At 42.7% G+C, this 25436-nt stretch overlaps 1 protein-coding gene across 1 annotated transcript; it reads right to left on the bottom strand.

Annotated features, from left to right (window-relative positions):
* Positions 1-522: 522 nt before the first annotated feature.
* LOC147902504 (uncharacterized) lies at positions 523-22276 on the bottom strand. Its single transcript, XM_087373829.1, has 6 exons — positions 22239-22276; positions 6158-6328; positions 5748-6020; positions 4825-5606; positions 2380-4643; positions 523-2220 (listed from the first exon to the last, which is right to left on the bottom strand). The coding sequence occupies exons 1-6, from the start codon at positions 22239-22241 to the stop codon at positions 869-871; spliced, it is 4845 nt and encodes a 1614-aa protein (XP_087229955.1). The 5' UTR covers positions 22242-22276; the 3' UTR covers positions 523-868.
* Between the last annotated feature and the right edge of the window lie 3160 nt (positions 22277-25436).

Genomic DNA, 25436 nt, shown 5'->3' with positions numbered 1-25436 from the left:
AGTATGGCAGAATATCTTTCTGACAGAAGGCAAGTGAATTTGACAGGAGAATTTGAACAACTCCCAAAAGCATGAGCCCAGGAGGGGAACAAAACAGTGGTCTTCTCCTGTTTAATATTCTATATTAATAAGATCACAAAAAGAGGGAAAAAAGTCAGCACAAGTTGCTATGGAGATCTCCAGATGTTTCTTATCTATGCCTTAAGGCCATGGAAAACATGACAAAATGCTCGTGTCTCAAATTCATGAAGATCTTTTCTCTATAGTCCCAATAGTATGTCAATGCCCACCATAAAATGAGCCCTTGTACATTCAATACGTCCACATACAAGTTATGCCTGACAATGTTTTATGCTGTGCATGTGCCAAGACTGAAGAAAGAAATCACCATTTAGAAGAGAAACAATACTTTGATCTACATTGGAGAAAAAGTACAAAAGCCTCTGGCTATTTTCTCATATCAACTGTACTGCATACAAAATCCCTTACAGAAAGTTGAATCTGGAAAGCACAGTCGAATGTGCAAGGCAGCACATATATATCTGATGAGAGTCTAGAAGAAGAGTTTCAAATAGTGAAACACGAGAGCATGAATGCTCATGGGTACTCCTCTTTATTTTACATGGACAGATGAAGAGAAGAGACAGAGAGAGAGGAGGGGAAAAGGGTGAGGGGGGGCGATGTTCCCAAAAAATAGTACAAGAATTTTTTAAAAGACAAAAACAAATGTGGAAATTCCCACAAATCACCATCCAAGTCTCCCCTATAGCACTCCTCTATCAAGGGAGTACTAAAAATCAAAATCTACCTTCACAGTTGGCCAGTGAAACTGTTGCCTGAAAATTCCTAGTTTACAGTGAGAAGAACTTCACTTGAAGGATCTGCTAGTTTCAGAATTATTCAGGACCTCACTTGCCTTCAAAAGCTGTCCCCAGGCTCTAAAAGCAGGCAAAGAAGAATTCTCAGAAGACAGATTTGTTTCTGAAGTCCTGACAGTTCTGTATTCCTGTATGGGTATTTTCTCAGGTAACTTGGAGCTAAGCTTCAGCATAATCTCTATGCCTACTCCAGCACTGTCTGCAAGAGCACATTCTTCATCCCGTGTCTCACACTCTGTCATTCCTTGGAATCCATTCGGTAGGTCAACTTCATCCCTTACATCCTTTCCAAAGCCAAGTATCTGATCCTTTTGAGTGCTTTCAAAAGTGATGCTAGGATCTGCCACCGCTGCCAGAGATTGGGGATCCAACTCTTCAAAAGTTGTGCTCGTAAGGGTGGATTTGTTCTCCACTCTGTTTCCGCAATTCTGATCATTAGATTCAGACTGGTCTAATGCAAAGTTCAGTTTGGCAGAGCCCCCCACCTGGGTAAAGGCCATTTGATCATATGCACGTGCTGCAGCTTCAGCTGTACAGAATGTCCCAAGATATGTGTGCTTCTTGGTTAATGGATTATAAAATATCGACTGAAATTTTCGTCCATTGAAGTAAACACCCTTATAATCTTCCCAGCGAGTGGAGCTTGATTTTTTAGATGGTGAATTGCTGGGGCCCAAATGTCCTCGCTTTTTCCCACGGGCCATGGCCCTCTTTGAACGGCTGGATGATACACTCTCCTCTTTGTGTCCACCACCCGTCTTTAGTGAAGCCGCAACATTCATTGTCAACAAGCCTATAGACTGTTCTTGGGAGTTACCCTCAGACGACTTTGACAATGCGCCTTCATTGCTTCTCAGTTCCACATTCTGAGTTGGTTCTTCACTGACCCCTGAAGTGTTCTGAGGAGAACCTCCAAGGTGAAAGTCCACGCTTTTCCCTCCAAAGGAATCCTGGACCTGTTCTTGATCCTGTTTATCTTGCATTGCACGCTGCTTTGAAGTTGTCTTATAAATGCGAGCATACTCAGATTCAATGTAGACATCACTATCAAATCCTAGAAAGGGATCCCTATGCTGGGCCCTCACAGAACTACCATGCCTGGAAACCCGGGCGTGTTGTGTATTTCTCAAATCCTCATAATCAATTCTGTCCTTGTGAAACACACTAGGACCTTGACTTTTTTTCAGGTGTCCCGTTAGATTTTCGATGGGAAATTTATTTGCTTCTATGTAATAATCACATACAGAACCTGCTCTCTCTGTGCCAAATCTGGTTTTTTCTTCAAACTCCACAATTTCCGACTTTGCTTGGTTGTGCATTGCCTTTACTCCTTCAGCCTCATCTGCATTAGACACTACCTTCAATGAACATGATTGAATAGAAAAGCCTAAGATATGAGGACCCTTTAATTTAAAATATTTTAAAAGGAATTTATCATGACATTGACTTCAGATTTTTGCAAAATTCATGAAAGCTAGAACACACTGAACAAAACCTGTACCTTTAGGTACAGTCGTTCTGGAGATCGGACAATCGAGATGGTCACACATCTTTCCATGAAAATTCCCGCCACCTGTACATACATGTTTTGACACCTTATCAAATTCACCAATACGATCAGGCTGAATTGTTTTGTTACCATCGTCAAGTTCTGCCTCTTCAACCATACTGCACCTGCCATGACAAACCTTCTTTCTCCTCTTTCCGTCGTGAAAACCTGCTTCAAAACTCCCAGATGTTGATGTTCTTTCCCCATTTGGATAAATTCCTCTCTCAATAATTTTGGCCACCGCATCCTCAGAGAAGTCAGCTTCCATTTCTAGGTTCGCCATGCCACTACCATCCGTAGCCTTAGATTGCAAGGAACATATGTCAAGCTCTGTCACATCCTGACGCTCACCTGGCTCACACAAAGAATCCACTTTCTTTTCCTTGTCAGTGGAATAATCTGAACGAGCATCAATTTCTTGCATTCCTACCACAGCTGAGGATATACTTTTGAACTTCTTTTTCTGCCTACTACCACGGGGGACATTTCTATGAATGTTTTGCTGCTTCTGTGCTACTTTAGTAGGCATATCTTTTGTATCACTTTCATGACTATCCAGAACTTCTTTTTCAGGAAAGAATTTGGTGCTATTGTTATGTTTCAAAGTTTCTTCTTGGAAACCAGATTCCCATTTCAAAGGCACTTGTACAGCATTCTCTTCCAACTCATGACAGACTGACTTTCCAGAGTCGAATGGTAGGCAGCCACTCTCTCCACTTGTCCTAATTAGGCAGCGTGAACTTTCTTCTAATTCCTGGTCAAACATGCCATCCATCTCCACAGCCTTATTCATTCCACAATCTGTATCTTCATGGTGATATTCATGTCTAAATGAATTGCATAAAGGTGCATTTTCCTTCTCCACCATTGATACAGCTAAAGCATCCCTCGTTTCACACTCATCAGTCACTGCAGAGTCCTCAAGTTTTCCCCTTTTTGTTGACAAGATTTCATTCCTCTTCTTGCCAGATGAAGATCTTCGTTTCTTTGGTGTCTCTTTGAACATTGCATCACTTTCCTGTTTTAAAGAATGTTGAGAACCACCTCTGACCAGCAATGGTACAGGCTGCTCATTCCCTTGAACAAAGTTGGTCACTGCACTCTTTCCTCGAAACATTCGAGCAGCATCATCATAGGCATGTGCTGCTGCCTCTTCTGTTGGGTAAGTTCCGAGCCATAATCTCTTTCCTTCAGGAGTTCGAATCTCAGCACCATAAGCACCCCATGGACGTTTACGAACACCTACAAACCTAGAAAAGCAAATGCGTCTACCCTGACCCCGTACCACTGACCCCTCTTTTTGCTGAAGTTTGTGCTTCCGCTTATGGGTTGACCCTACAGCTCCTCTGATCTCTTGAAAACCACACTTGAGTCCCATACTGGTCATGTCTATTGTTCCAATATCAATCAATGGCACAATCTCAAATCGATCAGGCTTTCTCACATCTTTGGGATGTTTTAAAGAAGTCTGCAATAATCTTGTGGGTGTCCACATTTGACCCATTTGGGTTGCATCTATGGATCCAATCTCTATTAAAGAAGGTAGAAAATGTTTCCTATTGTCAGTGCTCGTGCACTTTTCAAATATCTTGTCGGTCTGAGGATCAGCATTTTCTGGAAGGCCTTCAAGCTCCCTTGCAGCAGCTATGACACCCATTGTCTCCTCTTTCTCTCCTTCGTGAAATGCATGGTCCCCACAAATCAGGCTACTGTCTTTCACTAAGTACACCTCAGTATTTCCCTTGCTTTGAACCTTTAGAAAGTTTCCTTCTAGTTTTCTCCCTAAATACTCCTCTGTAGCTGCAGAATTTTTCAATCCTCCACAATCACCCAGCTCCTTGGAATTAAGAATCACAGAAACAGATTGAAATCCGTGTTCGTGCTTATTTCCTTCTCCGGTATGGGGATTGGCAGTTGGTGCTACACAGTTCTCCTCCATCAAGTTGGTCAAGCAAGTAGAGACGCTTGATAATTTCACAAGTTGTAGGGGCTTCATTCTTGCATTATCAGATTCACAACCAACACCCTCAGTATTAGGAGTTTGCAAATCCCTACAAATCCAGAAATTGACCTCTTCATTCAGCTGATGGGACACTGTTGCTGCCATCATAATTGAAGAAAAAGTCCCCAACTTAGGGAGGCTCTTCCAAAATGTCTGCCCCAGGGCAACTGCATTAGAAAGAGAAGCACTGACTTGTTTGTGAACCTGACAAAACCTGCACGCATACATATATGTATATATATAAATATCATGAAATGTCTTTATTACTGGACAATACATTAACATGCAACTAAAGCATTTGTTACTTCCAAGCTTCAGCCTAGGTACACAAGGAAGGCTTGTAAGCACGTTCAATGTTCTACTAACTCACCAAAAAAATCATAGTTTGTACTCACCTTGTGTCAAGAAGATTGAGACACACAGGAAACATACATCTTGTTTGTGTTTGCACTTCAATAAAATCACATTGCTTGTAAGGGGCTGATGAATCTTCCAGAATATGCAAAATACAAAACTGGAATCCATGTAGTACATATTGAGAGCATGGCTCCATTGAAGATTGACAGTAGTAAGCCTGATATCTTCGCTTTTTATCAAATGCTCGAACCATAGATTGTGTGCATTGCATCGGCAACAACGATTGTTTAGAGTCTTCCTTTTCAGAAAAAAAAGATGATTTATTCCAATTGCCTTGTGCTCGCATCTGCAATGTACTACAGACATCACCTTGTCTAAAATTTCTCACTAGTGTCCTCACTTTTCCCTCTGTTGCTCCAGTCATACCATCTGAATGGATGCAATCTGTGAATGCAAATTTTGAAGCATTAACCATCACATGGTCCACAGGCAATGCCTTGCTCACCTGGTCAGATCCAAAAGAGCGTCCCTTACCAAGAAGGACATCTGTCGGACATTGGACTGCTTTTGGCATGTTCTCCTTTAAAAGAGAAACAAAACCTTCCATGTTTTTCCTTTTCTTCGACCTCTTACTTCTCACTGCCTTGGTTTCTGCTGCTGGAGCTGTAAAGGGGCGGAAACAGATGCTTTGTTCTCTTCCATTGCTGGCTATGCTGATGTCAGAGAGAGTTTGAGCCCCCTCGTCACCTTCAATTCTAGTTTCATGTAAACTCATGGCATTTGCAGGGGATATCTTCTTGCGCCCCTTTGAAGAATGGCCCTTTTCAAGCAAAGCCAAAATGTTGTGCATAAGCCTCTTTTTATGGTTTTTAAATTTAAAAGAGTTATTTAGTATTCTCAATCAACTTGATAAAATTATGCCACTATGTTTTAAGATTTAATAACCTTATAGAATACGCACCGATTTGTATCTCTGCCTAGTGTAACCACCAGTAGTTGGAATGACTTGAACCTTGAAATGCTCAGGCGATACAATTTCAACAAGAAACACATCTCCCTCTTTCATATCATGGTATGCAACAAAGTCTGGCCAACCAACAGTCAATGCGAGTCTCCGTCCAGACTGCATGTAAGCTATCCATTCTACTTCCCATGTCAAACCTCTATCATCTTCTAATATAACTTGCCCTTTCGACCCTGTCAGGTAGGAGCTCATGAACATGACTGGAAGAGCCTGCAACATGATAAATCAAAGCTTTGCTCATTGCAAATCAGGGTTAATATGCATAGCTACTCTATATTTTCTCTCAAGCATATACTTCTCTATTGCTTTATGCCAAAAATGCATGAACCTCAGTAAAGGCACATTACCATTCTTCCTGATGGACCAAAACATCTCTTCTGGATCGTCCTTGCAAAAGATGGTCGTTTTGTCACAATGCCCTTCACAAGGTCAGTTACCATCTGCCTGTTGGGACTCAAGATTCCCTCTCCTACGTAGGGTGTAAGGCCATATTTTCCAGCCTCAGGCTCCATCGTATGCTGGACAACACAAGAACAGGTGATTCAATAGATGCTTAATGGCATCAATGGCAATAGGAAGCCAGAAAACTTTGTTAATGGCATCAATGGCAATAGGAAGCCAGAAAACTTTATTAAGGTGTATACATTATAACACTACCATGTGATGTCCCAAAACAGAGAAAGTCCCACAACAAAGCAACATAATACATCAAGTATGGCAAATTTATGAAGCCACATTCTAGCCAAATTTTTAAAAAGTGCTAGCACATGTATGTATGTATGTATGTATGTACTTTTAGCAAAACTAATATTATTCCATTAAATGCAGCGTTGCCAATTTCAAGAAAATTTTTACAAGCCCAATTTACCAACAAGAGCAAGCACAATAGTATTTGTAATATACAGTTTTCAGCTTTTCAGCTATCATGATAACTGTAAGAGATTACAAAGATATGGTGTTGTAGGCATAAAGTCAACCCTATGGTTGACCAGTAGTACTTGGGTACTATATATACCAAGTACTTGTATTGTTTCATTTGAACATTTCTATTGGAGCTTTCTTGTGTGTGCACTCTTGCTTACTTGTGTTCACAACCTGTCTCCACTTTGTTCCTACATTTGGTATCAGAGCGCTTCCGTCTCTAGAGCCCATTCCCGCGCTTGCTTCCAGACTCCCAGTGCGCGTCCAAGTTCTTACATTCAGCTCTCCAACTTTTTCTTGAGGTAGCTCCAACAGTCCAACGGCTGTTTTTTGACCTTTTGAGGTCCGATTTTCACGTTTTTTGAAATTTCAGAGCTGCCCACATACAAACAAGCCTGTCCCGCACCATTTCAGGCGGGGGGAAAAAAAATATCCTGTTTTTTTCCCATCCGTGCAGTCTGTATGGATCTGTCCGGTACAGTTGCACGACAGTGCCACAAGTCCATACGACTTGTCGGAACCTAATTTTGAGCCCATACGACTTGTTAGAAGGCGATTCGAGCAGTTTTCGACTGTTTTTGGGCGTTTCTGCTCAGATCTGGACCTTTTTCAGCTCCAGTCTCTCCTGGGTGTGTTCCAGCAGCTCCAGGCGTCTCCATACTTCTCCAGGCTCTTCTCTACACGTGTGTTGTGTTCAAAAGTACTCCCGACAGCTTCATTTAGCTCCAAACGGCTCACTCAGCTCCTTTGTCATCTCCGGCTTGCCCACAAAATCAATGGATTATTTTGCAGGTGTTTCGGGCCAAGGTGCACTTTCAGTAAGTGTTTTGAGCTGTGTATTTTGCTTCAGGACTGTTTTTGCAGCCCATACTCTTGCACTCTCAGGTGCATTTGCAGATACTCTCCATTGTTGGGCGCATTTGCAATTACTTTACAGTTGTCGCTGCTTTTAAGCTCCGTTGGATGCATTTGAGCACTTGTGGATGCGCTCTTTCAGATTTGGGTTGTGCGTTTTCAGTTTGGGATTGCACTTCAGATTGCAGAAGAGTGCAGTGATTGGTTGATGCCATTTTTGTAGTGATTGCATTGTGCAATCAGTGGCATTTCAGAGCAGCCAATCGTACTTTGCATTTGCAGCCAGTATTAGTTTGGGATTTGCAGGCACATTTGCAACCAGTTGTACTTTTGGGACTTGCAGTTCTTTTTGCAGGTACATTTGCAGCTTGTGGGTATCCCATTTTGCATCATGTCGACTCTTTCAGACAGTTTTGGCAATTTGTCCGAGGGTGACAAGCTGGATGGACCAAACTATGCCTTGTGGTCATTCATGCTTAAGAACATATTGATGGTAAGGGCTTGTGGGATATTGTTAGTGGGGATGAGGTGAGGCCAGCAGACTCATCTACATCCAGCACAGCTTCTTCGGGTCAGACTACAGGCAGACAGGCAGACAACAGACTGCTACAGTCCCTCCTACTAGTCCCATAGCATCAACAGAGCAAAAGAAGTTTGACCGCCGCAGTGCCCAAGCGATGTTTTTAATTGCCACAAATGTGAAGAGGCACATTATGACGACCATCAAGTCGTGCAAGGATGCAAAGGCAACATGGGAAAGATTCGCAAACATGTATCATGTTAAGAATGAGGCAAGGGCCATTGCCTTAACAAATCAGCTCAAGGATCTCGAGATGCAGGAAGGCCAAGCCATCACTGATCATATTGCCAGGATCACTGATCTACGTGATCAGCTCGCAAGTATTGATGTAGAAAACAAGAAGCTCGTCTCTATTACTCTCAATAGCTTAGGGCCCTCATATGGCACATTCGTCACTTCATTGACCATTGTTCTCAGGGCAGTCCCACACTCGTTCGATGAGTTAGTTGGGCTTTTGTTGCAGGAAGAGGAGAGATTCTCAAATTTTGCCAAAGCCTCTCGTCAGAGTGAGTAAGCGCTTGCCATGGGTGGAAAGGGCGAATTTCAGAAAAAGTTTGAGCCAAAACACAGCCATACAACTCAGCCCAAGGAGGGGAATGCAAGCAGTTCAAGCAAAAATTAAAAAAAGGACAAATGCAATTATTGCAAGAAACTGAGGGCATTACATCGCAGAGTGTCAGAAAAGGATTGCCAATGAAAAGAAAAGACAAAGAGACAGCTCTAGCAGTAATTTTGTTGCCCCCACTGAAACTCGTGCTTCAGATGCACATGGTGAAGCTCCTCTTGCCCAAGGTGATAGAGATTTTGTGTTTGCTGCATTTAATGAGAAGATGGATGCCAAGGGGGATTTGAATGCTGAAAATCAATCAGGGGATGCTTCCCTTGTTGCAAGTGATACATGGTATATCGATAGTGGTGCTACTAAGCACATGACTCCTCGCCAAGAGTGGTTTGAGAGCTCACACCTGTTCATGGCAGACAGGTTACGTGTGCCAATGATGCTTCTCAAGACATCATCAGAGTTAGGCACATTCCTATTCAGCTTGATAATGGGAAAGTTAAGTATATCCGAGATGTTTGGTATGTTCCATATTTGAGGCAAAATCTGATTTCAGTTTCAAACATTGCCCATGATCAACATATGTTGGTCGAATTTCAGGATAACCAATGTAGGATCAAGGATCCAAAGAAAGGATATGAGGTTGTAGCAACAGGCACATATGACAGAGGCTTATACAAGCTTGATGCTCAGCCTTATGATCAGAACGTATTGGCTGTAGCAAACACTTCCCAGGCTGATTTATGGCAAGCCAGGTTTGGACATGTCCATCACAGGGCATTGTCCTACTTGTACAACAATAATAGGACTCAGGGAATGCCAAAATTACAGCAACCAGCAAATGAAGTGTGTGAGGGGTGTGCACTTGGCAAATTGCATCGCTTGCCATTCAGTAAACAAGGCAAGAATTGGGTCAAGGCAACCAGAGTGTTGCAGATAGTGCACAGTGATGTATGTGGCCCCATGACTATTCCCACGCCTAGAGGAGCAAGGTACTTTGTGACCTTTATAGATTACTTCTCCAGGTTCACATGGCTTTTTCTCATGAAGGAAAAATCTGAGGTGTTCTATTGGTTTCAGGAGTTCAAAGCTATGGCTGAGAACCAAACCAATTCTAGAATTGGAACACTCAACTTGGATAGAGGGGGAGAGTACATGTCACATGCATTCCAGGGATTTTTGAAGCAGCATGGGATTAAACATCACTTAACATGCCCTTACACACCACAGCAGAATCCACTCCCTGAGAGGAAGAATCGTACTCTCGTGAAAATGACGAGATGCATGCTGAAATTCAAGAGAGTCTCAAAGGCTTTTTGGGGAGAAGCAGTTGTGACAGCCACTTACATTGAGAGAAAAGCAGATAGTATGGAGAATCAAAAATTTGATTACTGTAAAACTGATACAATAGATGGCGCTACCTCCCAGCCGTGTGCTCCTGTGTAAGAAGCTTCGATGGCGTGCTGGAAACAATAGAGGACAAAGGCTGGATGCTAAGGAATCAGGGTTGCTGTAGTCAGTGATGATGATGGGCTTCACGGGCTTGCTCTTATATAGCCACCAGTCGTAGTTGGTTAGACCCAATTGGGTGACCGACCCAGTCTGTCCAAAACGGCCGCCCAGAGGTCGGTCCAGAACAAATGCCCTTCCAAAGCTTTGGTTAATGTGACTCGATTTGAGGCTTTGTATGGCTTTAAGCCAAAGATCAGTCATTTCAGAATTTTTGGCTCAGTGGCATATGCTTTGTTTCCAGATGCACATTGGACAAAGCTTGATGACAAGAGTGTCAAATGCATTTTCGTGGGATATAGCACTGAAAGCAAGGCATTTAGCCTTTATAATCCCACTACCAGGAGGTAATAATCAGCAGAGATGTTCTCTTTGTTGAGAATGAGTGCATGCAGCCCGCTAGTGCAGACTTGCCACCATACGATGACACCTCTTTGGACATCATCCAGTTTGAGGATGATGAGACAGAGTTTCCTTATGCTTCCCCTTCTACTTCTCATAGTTCAGATGGCTTGCCACATGTTGAGGATGACTCTCCCTTAAATGTTTCAGATTTGCAGCCAATTAATGAGAATAGACAGCCTCATGTTTGGAAGCATTATCAACATCGTGAGGCCACTAAAGATGTTGATGCAGCTCCGAGTGGTAGAGCAGAGAAATCTATTCCACGTTGGGTAAGGTTGACCATTCAAGATGCTAAGGATCAGCCTACTTTGGGGAAAACCAGGGCCAGTACTCAGAAAAATCAGAAAAAGGTCAATTTTGCTTTGATGACCTCAATGATGGAAGCTGAAAATGAGCCTCAGAGCTTCAAGGATGCTCAGCATAATCCGGCATGGCAGAAAGCTATGGAAGCTGAGATTAAATCCATTGAGAAGAATGCCACATGGGACTTGGTTGATGCGCCCATTGGGAAAAATGTGGTTAGCACGAAATGGATTTATAAGGTGAAATACCATTCATATGGCACAGTTGAGAAATACAAAGCCCGTTTGGTTGCCAAGGGGTATGCACAAGAGGAGGGGATAGATTATGAGGAGACTTTTCATCCAATGGCCAAGATGACCACCATTCGTTCGGTCATCTCTCTTGCTGCATTTTATGGTTGGTCAATGTACCAGATGGATGTCAAGACCGCTTTCCTCAATGGAGATCTTAAAGAGGAGGTCTATGTACATCAACCCCAAGGTTTTGAGGTGAAAGGACAAGAGCACAAGGTATGCAAGCTCACGAAAGCTCTATATGGGCTGAAGCAAGCACCTCGTGCGTGGTATCAGAAGATACATCAGTTTTTGCTGTCCCAAGGCTTCGTCAACACTCATACAGAGTCAAATCTGTATGCTCTGCAGCAAAAATCAGAATTGGTCATGTTGGTACTATATGTGGATGACATCATACTCACTAGCAGTGATTTGCAGCAAATTACAGCAGTGCAGTCCGCTTTATGTCACAACTTTGACATGACAGATTTGGACCTATTGCACTATTGTCTTGGCATTGAATTTTGGCAGACCCATGATGGGATTTCTATGTCACAGACAAAGTATTCAAAGGGGTTGTTGCAGAAATTTAAAATGGACTCCATTGGAAAAGGGACTCAAGCTGAGTAAGCATGATGCTGCTGAAAAGTTTGATGGCACTTTGTACAGGCAGTTGGTTGGCAGTTTGATATATCTATGCTCCACACGGCTTGATATTGCCTACGCCACAGGGCTTTTGAGCCAGTTCATGCATTGTCCCACGATCACACATTGGAATGCAGCAAAGAGGGTTCTCAGATATGTCCATGGCACTCTCTCTCTTGGCTTGCATTATGCTTTAGATTGTGATCTAAAGCTGAGTGGTTTCACTGACTAAGATTGGTCATAGGACATTGATGACAGACGGTCCACTACTGGCTATTGCTTCTCATTGGGTTCAGCCTGTATCTCATGGCTTACGAAGCAAGAGCAAGTCTCTCTTTTCTCCAATGAAGTAGAGTACAAAGCTGCAAATTCAGCCACTACGGAGTTAACGTGGTTAAGGAAGCTTTTGCATGACTTGCTCAGTAAGAACGAGTCTCTCTTTCCTCCAGTGAAGCAAAGTACAAAGCTGCAAATTCAGCCACTACGGAGTTAATGTGGTTAAGGAAGCTTTTGCATGACTTGCATCATGCACAAGATGGCGAAGCAAACTCTATCTTCTATAACAGCCAGAGTTGCATTGCCATAGCCAACAATCCTGTCTTTCATGCTCGCATGAAACACATTGAAAATCATTATCATTATGTACGGGATTGTATTTCTGATGGCTTCATTGATCTCATCTATTGTCCATCTGAGGACAATGTGGCAGATATCTTCACCAAAGCCCTGTCAATACATCTTTTCTTACGACATCGACATGGCTTAGGAATCATAGACATTCTCACAATGTCAAGGGGGGTTATGAAGTGATTCACAATGACATTGTTTTCATGTACTCCCATAGGTTGCATATCCATCTGGATGAATTTGTGCAACCATGGTACTTTAGGTACTGCAAGGTACACCTGAGATGTTTCCAAGGTACTTTCAGCCATATCTTTGAGGGGGGATTTGTAAGAGATTACAAAGATATGGTATTGTAGGCATAAAGTCAACCCTATGGTTGACCAGTAGTACTTGGGTACTATATATACCAAGTACTTGTATTGTTTCATTTGAACATTTCTATTGGAGCTTTCTTGTGTGTGCACTCTTGCTCACTTGTGTTCACAACCTGTCTCCACTTTGTTCCTACAATAACCACTTGCCAGGCTGCTTCATGGACAAAGATAGCTCACATATACTATGGGCCATCTATTCAAAACATAGATAGTGCACCCTATATTGAAAGCAGGTCGGTAGGCACCAGTCTGCACTTCTTATTGCTAGCTTATATGACAGTGAGCAAGAACATTCACCATCAAAAAATCCTTGCATGGGAACCAAGCATGAGGTCACATTTAACAACAACTTTGTCTACTACATGTTACAGTCTGCGAACGTAAACTCCAGCATTATACTTGCAAAATGGAAATACTTGATGTAGATACTAAAACATTGCATAATGGTATATCATGCATGCACTCGTAAGCTTATGTTTTGTATCATCCTGGCCCTACAATGCTAGCATGGAATAATCCTTCAAAAGGGATTGAAAATTCCACTAGTCGGGGAATGGTGCATTTGCATCCACTTACCTCATGCAATGAATTCAAATATTAGTCCATCAATTCAGGATTGAGACATAAAATATAAATGAGATATGAAGGGAATGGTACTGCATCTGTCAAGATTCGTCAATGCAGACATGAAGGAAATCTCACTTCATCAGTCAAGATTCATCAGTCTTAAGGAGATCTCACTGCGTTTGTCAAAATCCAGAGTTTAAAGTCCTGAGGCAAACAAGGGTACCCAGGCAAGCTGTAGACTGGGAGAAAGCATCAACGGTTGGTGAGGCACAAGAAATGACAGATACTCGTGCAAGAGCTCTTTCAACATCTTATGCAGCAAGAGCCTTGAACATCTTATACAGGAGTAACTCCAAGGAGTTGCTGACAAAGTTCTTGTGAAAACCCTCTTGAAGATCTTATACAACAGTATCTCCAAGGAGTTCTTGATTAAAGTCCTAGAAAAGAGGTCACCATGCCTCATGCAAGACTTCACTCTACAGAAGGCCTACGCTGACAATTGCCCCTGACCAACTCTTTATTCCCTACTGCATGGTTGAAGGAAGCCATCCAAAATTGATGACTGCTACATCCAAGGGTCATGAGGGCCTTCATTAAAATTCCTCACCCAAGGTAAGGAAGTAAGGGGAGCGATCTTCCAACCTCTTCAATGAACCTTTGCAAAAGCTTTCCTACAACCTAGACATCAACATCATCATCCCAACTCACAAATCAGGAGACCCTATGGATGCAGGGAGACCATTACAGTAGGCCACTTGATGGACAAAATTTATGGGTCAACACTAGAGATACACCTCAGTGAGCAAGCAGAGTGGGAAGGTATGAAAGCATTGGATCAGGCATGCTTCAGACAGGAGGCCCATGCTAGGGCTGTGATCAGCCCTTGGGGCTCCAAAAAGAGGAAACACCAATAGGTTGCTGGTGATATTACCCAGTCAGCCCATAATTAAGCAAGAGGGGGTGCAAAATAGAGGGGGGGACGCCAAAAACACAGCCAGGAAGGAGCAAAATAGAAAAAAAGTCAAAAATGGTGTGGAAAGAAGCACCAATAAAAGGGAAACATGCTGGAAGCACAAGGGGTGGAGCAACTGAAAATGAAGGGGAAGAGGATGGTGGAAGTAGGCAAAACGGGAGGATTTCCTGGAAGCAAAAGAAGTAGGAACAGGCAGGGGAAAATGTTCAGGGTAACACAGAACTAAATTGCAAATAACTACACCACAGCAATTGGCAGAGAACTCAAGAAACAAAATGCCCTATATGCAAGCCACATACACATATAATATGTCACCTTGTGGAGAATGTTCACATTCAGCACATACTCTCATGTGTTGAGAATATATTTGAAGATATACCTCGTCAATTGCCTCTTAAGATAGATGTGCCATAGTTCTGGATCCTGGAAGCAAATCAAGTAACAAAGCTCTCTAAGCTGGAAATAAAAGGAGCAGCACAATAGGTGAAAGAATTGCTTGAGCAAACCATCTCTCAAAGCACATCTTCCTTTTTCTTTGCAAAGGATATTGGTGAAAAAGGATGGCTCCTGCTGTGTGTGCACTGACTTCAAAGAAAGAATCAGTTAGTCTCGGTGCAGTCCTATGACTTTGAGATTGAATACACAAAAGACACAGAAAATGTGCTGCAGATGCCTCGAACCGGTCACTATACCCTACCCCCCTTGGGGCAGGCCAAAAAATACGGGAGTTTATGACAAACAAGAGTGTCACCAAACCAAGACAAGTGGCAACATTGCATAAGTTATGCGGAAGTAGAATAAGATCTATCGAGCAACGGGACAAGCTATGAAACTGCGTCCACAGAGGGATCCAAGGGATTCATCACATATAGAGAAGACTTTGGTAGATACCATGGGCAAGGCCTCATAGCCTGAATACTCTTACCATGAGCCGAAGGTAATATGCAATGGGAGAGTCTATACATCTGTCGGCATCACATGCAGCTAAATCTGTCATAAGCTCATAAAGGGACCTGACTGTAAGAAGGCCTAATAGCCTTGATTGCAAAAGGGAATGCATGGATTGTTCCAAAAGCATGTGAGCTGCCAAACGCTGAAATGACAAAGGAATGTTGTCTAGACACAACCTGGTAGTCTTGGATGACACCACAAATCTGCATCAAGTATGGACTATGAAAACAGTCATGAATGCAGGCCGGAACACTATCGTTCCCAATTCACTCTATGGCATAGTATCAACTGCACTATGGTAGGGCTGAACGGATGCTGAAATATCCTCATGCTGAGGACTGATCTGTTGATCACAATGGTAGTGAATGATGCCCTATGGCATGACTAAACTGGTACTAAAATGTTTCCATGCTAAGGATTGACCTGCTTATCAACAAGTAGCTATGAAAAGTGAATACATGAACGATGCAATATGGCATAAATCTCGGAAGGGCCTCATTCTGAGGGCTTACATGCTAACCTACAATTTCAAAAAGTGGAGCGTGACCCATGCAAGCATGTGATGGATGTACATCACTATGAAAATCAAACTGTGTTGATGTAGATGAGAGGACCTCGCCTACAAAAATCAACATGATCAAAAAGTGGATTCTCATCCATGCAAGCATGTGATACATATGTTGCATTCGAACTCGCTTCATTTGAGATAGTAGGAGACAAAGTGGTTAATTTTTCCACTCACAGATTTCGTCCGGAGTCATGAATGGAATATCATTAGTGTAATCCAAATGTAAATGGCTCCATGCTGGAGACTATTTGGGGCTCTGTGATAGAGGCTAACCCATCAGACATTTTCCATTAAGAGTATCTACCCATGAAAACATAGATATGCTTCAATGTAGAAGGCTGCTAAAAAAAAATGTTGATTTGTGCGCATTCATAAACCATGAACGTTGGCAGAAAGCTAAGAAATCTAAGTTTCTTCTGTCGAGCTTATGCTTAACCTACTCAATCTGTAATACTCCCTCTCAAAACAAACTATTTTGTAAGATATATTCCAACCTATGTGGATATGAGAGGGGTTCTCAAGAAAATGTCTGATAAGTTCATGATGGGACAACTGGATGTAGAAGATCAAAATCTGTAATAAGATGATGGCAACAATGTGCTAGAAGTAGCCAAGAAACTTAACAAGGCTAATATCTATAGGAATCAATGCTAGAAATGGCCACCAAAAGTGTGAAGTACAAGAGAAAAGAATTGTCCAATATCCAAAAAAGAAGATCACTCTGCCACACGAATCACTGACATGGTGAACTGCACACTACCAAAGGTACTGAAGTGGTGTCGATATGTATGAATGTGGAGGCCTATGATAGATCCATGGGACTGACTCTGTCAGAACCAATTAGATTTTCAAGCAAGGGCTCAATTGGCGTTATGGAGTTCGATCTCCTCTACATGTCGAGACGAGAAATGCAGCAAATATTTATTTTCTTTGTCAGCATAGTGAGTAGATCAGAACTCAAATATCAGGTGACTAGTGTGTAGAGTATGAGATGCTTTTTTATAGCACCTCAAAATCCTTTATGGATCAAAAGCTATGCATTTTAAATGTTTGTCCAGAAAGAGTGCTCAAAAATGATGCTGTGGCATGCACAAGTGATGTGGTAGTTATGCATGTGCTGTAGTAAAATTGGGCTTGTGTAGCACAGAAATGAGGCAGTATGTGTGAAATGTGGGTGCTGATATGGCAGTTGAAGTGCCAATGCTGAGGTGGCAGATGATGTGTCAAGCTTTTGATTGGACTTCCTATGTGGGACTGATGATGTGGCAATACATGTCATGTGTCACTTTGTGAGTGACCTTATTTGCCATGTGGATGCTGATGTGGCAAGTGGCCATGTGTATAGTGTGGTTGCAGTCTGCTGTGCAGAGGCCAATCTAATCTACAGTCTGTGTGGAGGAGAAAAATGTGAGGGCTTGAGACTTGTGTAGAGTTTGCACAAGCATCAAGGTGATGCTGAAGGGTCTTGGGAGAACCAACGGATGGAGAACTGCTATACAAAACGAAGCAGTGATCAAGGAGTAAAGCACTCCATCGGTCGACTCGCAAAAATGAAAAGAGTTGAGAGAGAGGTGGAGACTAAAGAGGGGCCAAGCCAAGCAACTAATCCGCAACACTTGATCTTCCTGTGCAAAAGAGTTGATGATCTCTCTGCCGCAGCAGCAGCTCCTTGGATTTACATTCATTTACATTCTACAGGCGAAGGGAGTACATCTGTTGAGGTCTTTCGGGACTAAACAAGAGGGGTCACTTGGATGCAGAGGCCGCCTCAACAAGCACCTTATTACTTTGAATTTAGATATGTTAGAAAGCGTGAAGCATTCTGAAGCCATCTTCCTCAGGACTGGATAAGAACTGACACCTTTGGGCAAGTGGCTAGTTCCTGGAAACATGATAAGCTAGATCAGGGAGTGGAGTACTACTGATGCTCGTCTGGGTTCACCTCGAAGTGAAATGTAAGCACGACTCAATTCTGTCATTGCTGCGGTATGGCTTGCATCTATGTTGTGCTTCCAGTGCATGTCTTCTGCTGCTTTTCAGTAATAGCTGTCGCGTTGCTGTTGTTGTTGCACCATTGCTTTGCTGCTTGGCTTTGTCTTTTGTCACTGCTGTCTTGCTTGAAGTCTGAGTACGGACAAGGCGGCTCAGGGCGACAGCTCTGAAGACCAAAAAGTTGGTAATAACAATGGCAGCTGCAACACAGTTCAAGAAGATGAAGAGAATGCAAACCTCGGTAATAACAATGGCAGCTGCAACACAGTTCGAGAAGATGATAGCAGGTGTCCTTGAAGACGACTGCAGCTCCAAATCCTTCTTCACAACCCTCGATCTACCTCAGAATCACTCAAAGAACTCACAAAGGTCTCTGTCACAAAACACACAGGATTTTCACAAAGAGAAGAAGCAAGACTAACACTCAAGAAGGCATAACTAGAGCTCTAGAGCTTGAAAACCAGCGCTTTCTCAAGCAAATTTAAGAATAGAAGAAGCCCTACAAGATGAGCTTGACCAAGGATGAAGATGCCTCAAAAGGAGGGCTTGTACCTTGATGGAAAAAAAGGCTTACACTGTCTCTACGAAGAATAGAGCAACATAAGCTTTGATACCAAGTTGAAGGATCGGGGGGAGAAAGAGTGGAGTGCACAAGAGATAACTAACTGTACACTAAGTTGTCTTCCTTAGAAAGTGAAATATATACATGTACATCCCTTAGGGTTAGGGTTAGGATTTGTCCCATGAACCCTATCTCCATGATGCAATTTACACCATTCTCAACAAAGAGAAGTAATTTGATCAAAAGAAGAGAAAAAGCCTTGGAGAGAACTTTTGAACTTGCTTTACCATAGCTTGCTAACTTGACATGCCAAAACAAGGGAAATGTGAACCTTTTCAACTCCTAGACATTCCATGAGTTCAGTATCAATAAGTTTCTCTGCCCACAGGAGAATGATAAAAATTGGATTTCACACTTGATGGAATGAGACTCATTGAAGGGAACACAGGTCATTGCTGATTACAATAGTTAGCAAGTGATGTTAGATGCTTTTGAAACCAACACCTTCCATCCAATCAAGCAAAGCACACGGAAACAACCATGCCACAATGTAATCCAATCAGCTGCTGTAACCAACCATAAAACCCCGAGATCCTCTTCAGGTGACTTTAAAAGGCCCTCACCGATATAAGTTTGCAAAGTTGTCTCCAAATGAGCAAAACTAAACATTATGCAATAAGCATGTTTTTGCACTCCCTACCTCAAAAAAATGGCACATCCTCTAAAACCAAGTGTGCACCATAATGCATTCATGGCAAGAAAGCTAGAGAGAGGAGACAGTAGACTAATGGTGGTGTCAGTAAGCACTTATAAAAAATGCTTTATAAGCCCCTCATCAATCAAATAATGAGTGCTGGTCCAATATGTGCTGGTGTGATCTCTGTAAGATCTTCTTGCAGAGAGGTCTCCATCAGTTGGCTCCAGACGACTTTGTGGTTACCAGGATGATCTGGACTGTTCGTCCACATAAAAGTCCATCTCAATAGACTTGTAGAGGTGGCATAATCTCTACTATATTCGTGGTAAAAAACCAAAGCTAGCCGTATGACTTATCTGCCACATCTCTTGCCAACTCAGCAATAGCTCACTAGATGATAAATCAAAGGGTTATAACCATAACCATACCATGACATCCTAGAGTCACGTACTCCATAAAAATCTAACCCACGCCCGAACTGATGGAGCCACATCACTGTCCCATTGTGCCCCCCTTTGGTCCTGGTGTCCAGGCACTACCATTGCAAGGAAATTCCACACAATAGTGTAAAGATGTCTACCAAACCCGACATCTTATCCTGGGTGAAGCACTTGGTCGCTCCCAAGGACAAGGGGAAGGGACATCTACTTACAGCCTTGCATACCAAGATGAGGCACTGAATGTTGCATGCTATGCTGGTGCACGGGGGTGACACAGGGATGACAGGAAATCTCCCAATGGCTTCATGATGGGCAGTGCGGTGATCAGCTGGTGCAGTGGCAAGCAGCATTGCACCATCTTTTCCAATAAAAAACGCCGAGTATGTATTGATTCTCACAAAGCCAGGGAAAATTGTATGGTGCAAGAGGATTTGGTACAAAATCCATCTCCCAAAAGATGTCAAAACACATACACCTCCAATCCCCTGCAACACAGAAGAAGGCAGAGGAAGGGAGATTCAGTGTAGCAGTGAGATGCTTTCAAGAACGATTTAGATAAGTAACACTTTGACAGATTTCAAAACTGCATTGGATATCATTAGGAAGGATGAGAATGGCTGCAGAGGTTTATTAAAATGAAAAACTAGCAGCCCAAAGATCTTCATGCCAGTACACCTGCTACATAACACGAATGAATTTGTTGAGACACCTATTGAGAATTGTCCTTGCAATGGCAGGATTCCTGCCCTCAGCACCTACCTGTGCAGAGTATCATCTGTATTATAAACACAGACACAGCATGCGCTTTTGCAGGTCTTATTTAGTTTCTTTTGCCGGAGGTCATCACAAGTGGCAGGTGCAAAGTGAAATAAAATGTAGTTTTCATCAGTTACGATTCCACTACAATTTTCTTGAAAAGATTTTCTGCAGAATGTGCTTTTTCTGTTGTTTTATGAATGCACTGTGATAACTAGCGGCTTAAGCATTATGGTTGTGGAAGCCTCCTTACATTGTTGATAATTTGAGCTTACAGCAAAGGCGAGTAACAAAGATAAAAACAAACAATCAAATCTGCCACATGTTGCACAAACCTAGAGTATATTTACCACACAGGACAGCAAAAAGCGAGACTCCCGCATGTCAATCCAACTTTCTTACTGTGAACAGCCAAAAAATTGAATAATTGAAACCATGCACAGACTTTGTGATTCACTGCGCGTCCTAGGTTTAGATCAGGGCCCTTCAGTGGAGGGTCTCATCTCTAAACAACTAAAATTTGGTGCTAGCCACGCTCTAATCCAGTGACTGATTCATTCCATGCAATCTCACTCCAAAATCCTCCTTTTTATGCGTATCTGCCCTCCCACAAGCTGTGAAATTGTGATGAAGTCATAATCATGTTCAAGACAGAGCTCAGATCAAACCCCTGCACCTTTAGGAGCGAGCTGGGATGCCACAGTCAACTCTCGCACTGACAGTGTACAAGTTATCCGTGGCTTAGGTATAGTTGAAAGTAACCTGCAAGCAAAGAAACTGCTCCACTGACTTATGAGCTCATCAGATTGACACCACCACCACAACCAGATCTGGACCCGTGTACTTTTGACTGTAACTCTCCCCCGTAAAGATGAAGGGACATGAACCTTTAAGGTTTATTTTATTATGTACAGGCAATAGCTCCTTGGTCACCCAAATTACAAACCGTTTCCCTTTTAGAGATAAGCGGCAAATGATTTGACTATATACTATACAGAGTCCTTGTATTCGAACACTACTCCTTTTCAGAGAAAATTGGCCTTAATAGCCCATTCTTGGTCAAGTTTAAGTGGCAGAAGATCGGACTTACAGACTCATACGACTCATGCCACAAAGAGACGTTGTTCGTCAATATATAATACATGCTCTCCTGCACAGCGGCCCCGTTGGCTCGACAATTGTGGGGTTGTTTTTGGCAAGCAGTGAGACTCCGAAAGACCAACCTGCAACGAATATATATTCCTTCCTGCCGATACTAGCAGCGCGTTGTAACATAAGCAACCGAGCGCAACGACGCATATTTCTCCAGTCGGACGAATTCGATCGATAGATCCGAAGGCTGTGACGTAACGTGGTCTCATGCACGATTTTCAAAGATAAAAGGCGAAGATTCTGAGAAGAAAGGAAGGGGCCATGCCCAAAGTTGATTTATAAATCAACTGAACGCAGCAAACACGTCGTAGATCCAGCTCAGCGCTTGCCAATCCATGCGAGGTCGGAGGAGAGCTTCAACGACTCAGAAATAGAAAATGGAACGGCCGTCATCTACGTGAGTGCTGGTTCAAGATCCGCTTCGTCCTCGAAGTTAAGAGAATGAAATGTCCTACGACCTGCCAATCCGACAACGGCAGAAGTCCTCCCTCGTTGCACGCAGTCGTGGAGGCAAAGAAGCGTGATGGGTTGGTCCCCGCAGCTATCCAAATTTTACGACTACGGGATCCTTAACACGAGCTCGTCGAAAAGCGACGAGCGTTACTAGGCTGCAGCGCCCACGATTGAGGTTCGGAGCGGGGGGGGGGGGGGGGGGGCGAAGCGCAGCCATGCGGGAGAGAAACAGTGCGAGAAGCAAGAAAGGGAGGAATTGGGTCGTACCATGTCACGTGAGGAGGAAGCGAAGAGGTTCTTGGGGCATCAAAAGGGGTGGGCGGCGGCGGCGGCAGCAAGAGGAGGAGGAGGAGGGGGGAGGGGGAGGGGGAAGTTGTTGGGGAGGAGAAAGGAGAGCTAAAGAGAGGAGGAATATAGGATTGTGTGAAAGGGTACGTGGGGAGAGGAGGAGGAGGAGGAGGAGGAGGAGGAGGAGGAGGAGGTCGGGGGAGGTGGTGAGGAGGAGGAAGAAGGGGAAGAATACGTAACAAGAGTGGCAGTGCAAGGAAAAGGAACAGCAACAGCAACTGCTATCTTATAATAGAGAAGAGGTCCAAAGGCTCGGGCGGCGGCGCCAGCCTAATCGAATGGGTGAAAACCCACAACAACGCTTCTGATTAAAGCATTGCTCCGCCCTTTTATATAAAATATATAAGCCACCTTCTTCCCAGCGCCGCCCATTTCCGCCTCTCCGCCACCCTTTGCTTCCTCCCCACTCGTTCTCCTGTTCTTGGCCCTTCATCAACCTTGTCCTATTTGCTTGCCCTCACTTTGGCCTTCTAAAATTTATTTGTTTTGGGTGTATGAATAATACGTTCTTTCAAGCCCGTCCCCTATTATGGTTCTCTCTCTCTCTCTCTCTCTCTCTCTCTCTCTCTCTCAGTTCACGGGTTGCCCTCGCCCCTCTCTTATTAGCAATCCAGCCTACCATTCTCCCTTCCAACAACTCCCCTCTCCTCCCTTCACCCTCACTCCTCCTCTTACCTTCCCTTCCCCATATTTTTGCCTCTCACATCTCCATTGCTATCACATTATCACCTTCAATAGTTCCTTTCCTCTAACTTCATTTTTTTCTCTCTCATTTCTCCATTTTTATCCAAATGACTTAGTGGATAACATCCATGCTCTATGCTTGTTGCATAAACAAAATTTTGCTTGCACATTTCAGATGCTCAACATGGCACTATGTCTTTCTCTCATAAAATAATGCATGCCAAGTCACTCTAAGAGATTCATCATCCATATCACTATAACAATAGAATTACTTTTTGCCTATCGAAAAGCAACAGTAAATTAACATATTATGGTGGAGTTATAAATTTTATTAAAGAACATGTTAAAGAAAACTAGCCATGTCCATCAATTCCATGTATTATCATATAATAAACAAAAACTCACATCAGTGCATGTTGTTGAAACCATAAGAATGGAATTAAATCATTGGTAAAACTCTCACATTAGCACCTATTTTACTCCACTTATTCAAACTAGTAGAAAAGACAAAAGAAACATGTCCTTTCGATTGCATCACAAGAACATATTTCAACTGCACCTCTTTGCTCATGAAATGCTATAAATGCTATACATTCCTAAGCACCATAATACAACACTTGCATATTTATAAGTTTCCTTTAGGACACGATAAGTATAATAGGATCTAGAGAGAAATACCTCTATACAATGTAGAAATTTTAAATAAAAAAGAAACCCCCTCTTCAAAGGATGCATTCTCACTCAAATCCAACAAAGTAAATTTTTATGTGGGGATCATTGAAGGGATTTGAACTTTCTTGCCTTCTTGTTGGACACTTGTCTTAGTTGTGATTAATCTAAATTGTTGTATAAAAATCTACAAAGATTTTGTAAAGATGTGTACCTCGTCCCACTCATGCCACATTGCAAACCCCTTCTAAATGACCACATCTACTTGTCCCTAAACATCCCCTTCTAGGTTAATGTTGTTGCATCATGTCCATAAAACCTCAAAAGACTAGGTAATCTTTTATGCAATGTAGCAAATCGATAGAATGTAGCAAGAACAACATGAAAATTTCATTCCTTGAAGCTTCGTTATGTTGTTTATAACAAGCGACATGATGTTATAGAAGTAAACTACCAAATTGCTCCTCTAGTATAAGCTTCAGTAGAAAACCTTTGGTTTGCTCTACAATCATACATTGGTCACTTTACTGTATAGCTCACAACCATACTTTGGCTAGCATGAGAAAAATTGCCTTTGTATACATATTGTAGCGACCAGAACAAGCAAAGGCTAAACGGCTCATGACTAGTAGGCCAGATTGGCAATTCATCCAAGACTAGCTAAATACTCTTACAATGCTTAGCCTCAACGGGCAAATTACATCAATAAAGGAACAAAGCGGGATCACTTAGGGTGCGGCCGAGATGGCAGAGTTACTGATGTGGATGCCCCAAGCTGAGTTGGCACATAAGGTACTAAAGTGGCAAGCAAACTGTCACGTCTATCCCCCCATAAAAAAAGAACTGTCCACGCATGAAACAGCTTAATTCATGCAATGTGTGCTATCGTGCGGGTCTTCTTGTGTCCATTTGAGCATCTTGGCAGAGCATAAGTTGTTCTCCCTATGGTAAGGAGGATCTGATAAGGGCCAACCCACTTGGCCAAGAATTTTTCGACCAGATCTTTCTTAGTGCACCATCACCAAGTCACCAACAACGTATGTTGCAGATTTGTGTCGCTTGTTGTAGATGAATCTTTGTTGGCTCTAAGCTACCTTTAAGTGATCCTTCACATTCTATCGAATGAAAGACAGTGCTTCTGAGAGAAAATTTGCCCAAGACTGTGCATAAGGTGCATCCTTATATTTGATCTGGTCATGCTGATGGGAAATTAGGTAGCCTCCCAAATAGGACCTCAAACGGACTGAGCCGTGTAGACTCATGAATTGCAGTATTATAAGCAGCAACAATGTAGGGCAGAGATATGTCCCAATTTGAGTATTGAGGATCAACATACATCGCCGGCACCAGCTTGATCGTGTGGTTGAGTCTTTACATTGGCCCGTTGCAATCCTGATGATGAGGGCTTGTGAATTGTTGCTTGACATTCAGCCTATCTATTATAATCTAGATTACTTCGGATTTAAAATTGCTTCCTTGATTCAACAGTAGATGTTCCAAACCACTGTGCAGTAAGATGAGATTTTGAAGCAAAAATTCAGCCACTCCGAAGTAAGTGCCATTTTCGAAGGTTGAAATGGTCCACGTGATCAAGTAATCTGTTAAGACGATGATATACTTCTTCCCATTTGAGGAAGACGGAAAAGGTCCCATTATATCATAGGCCACTAGTTCAAATGGCCTCGATGCGAAGATTGACTGTATATCTCCAACAGGCTTAGTTGTAGGACTTTTGAACATTTGACACATAGGACAGCTTTGAAG

Source organism: Dipteris shenzhenensis, chromosome 4 (assembly GCF_047967505.1).
Source record: "Dipteris shenzhenensis isolate YYH24624 ecotype China chromosome 4, Dip_SZ_1.0, whole genome shotgun sequence".
In the NCBI taxonomy this organism is placed as follows: domain Eukaryota; kingdom Viridiplantae; phylum Streptophyta; class Polypodiopsida; order Gleicheniales; family Dipteridaceae; genus Dipteris; species Dipteris shenzhenensis.
The sequence above is the reverse complement of the archived record's forward strand: the minus strand, read 5'-3'. Positions and strand labels throughout refer to the sequence as shown.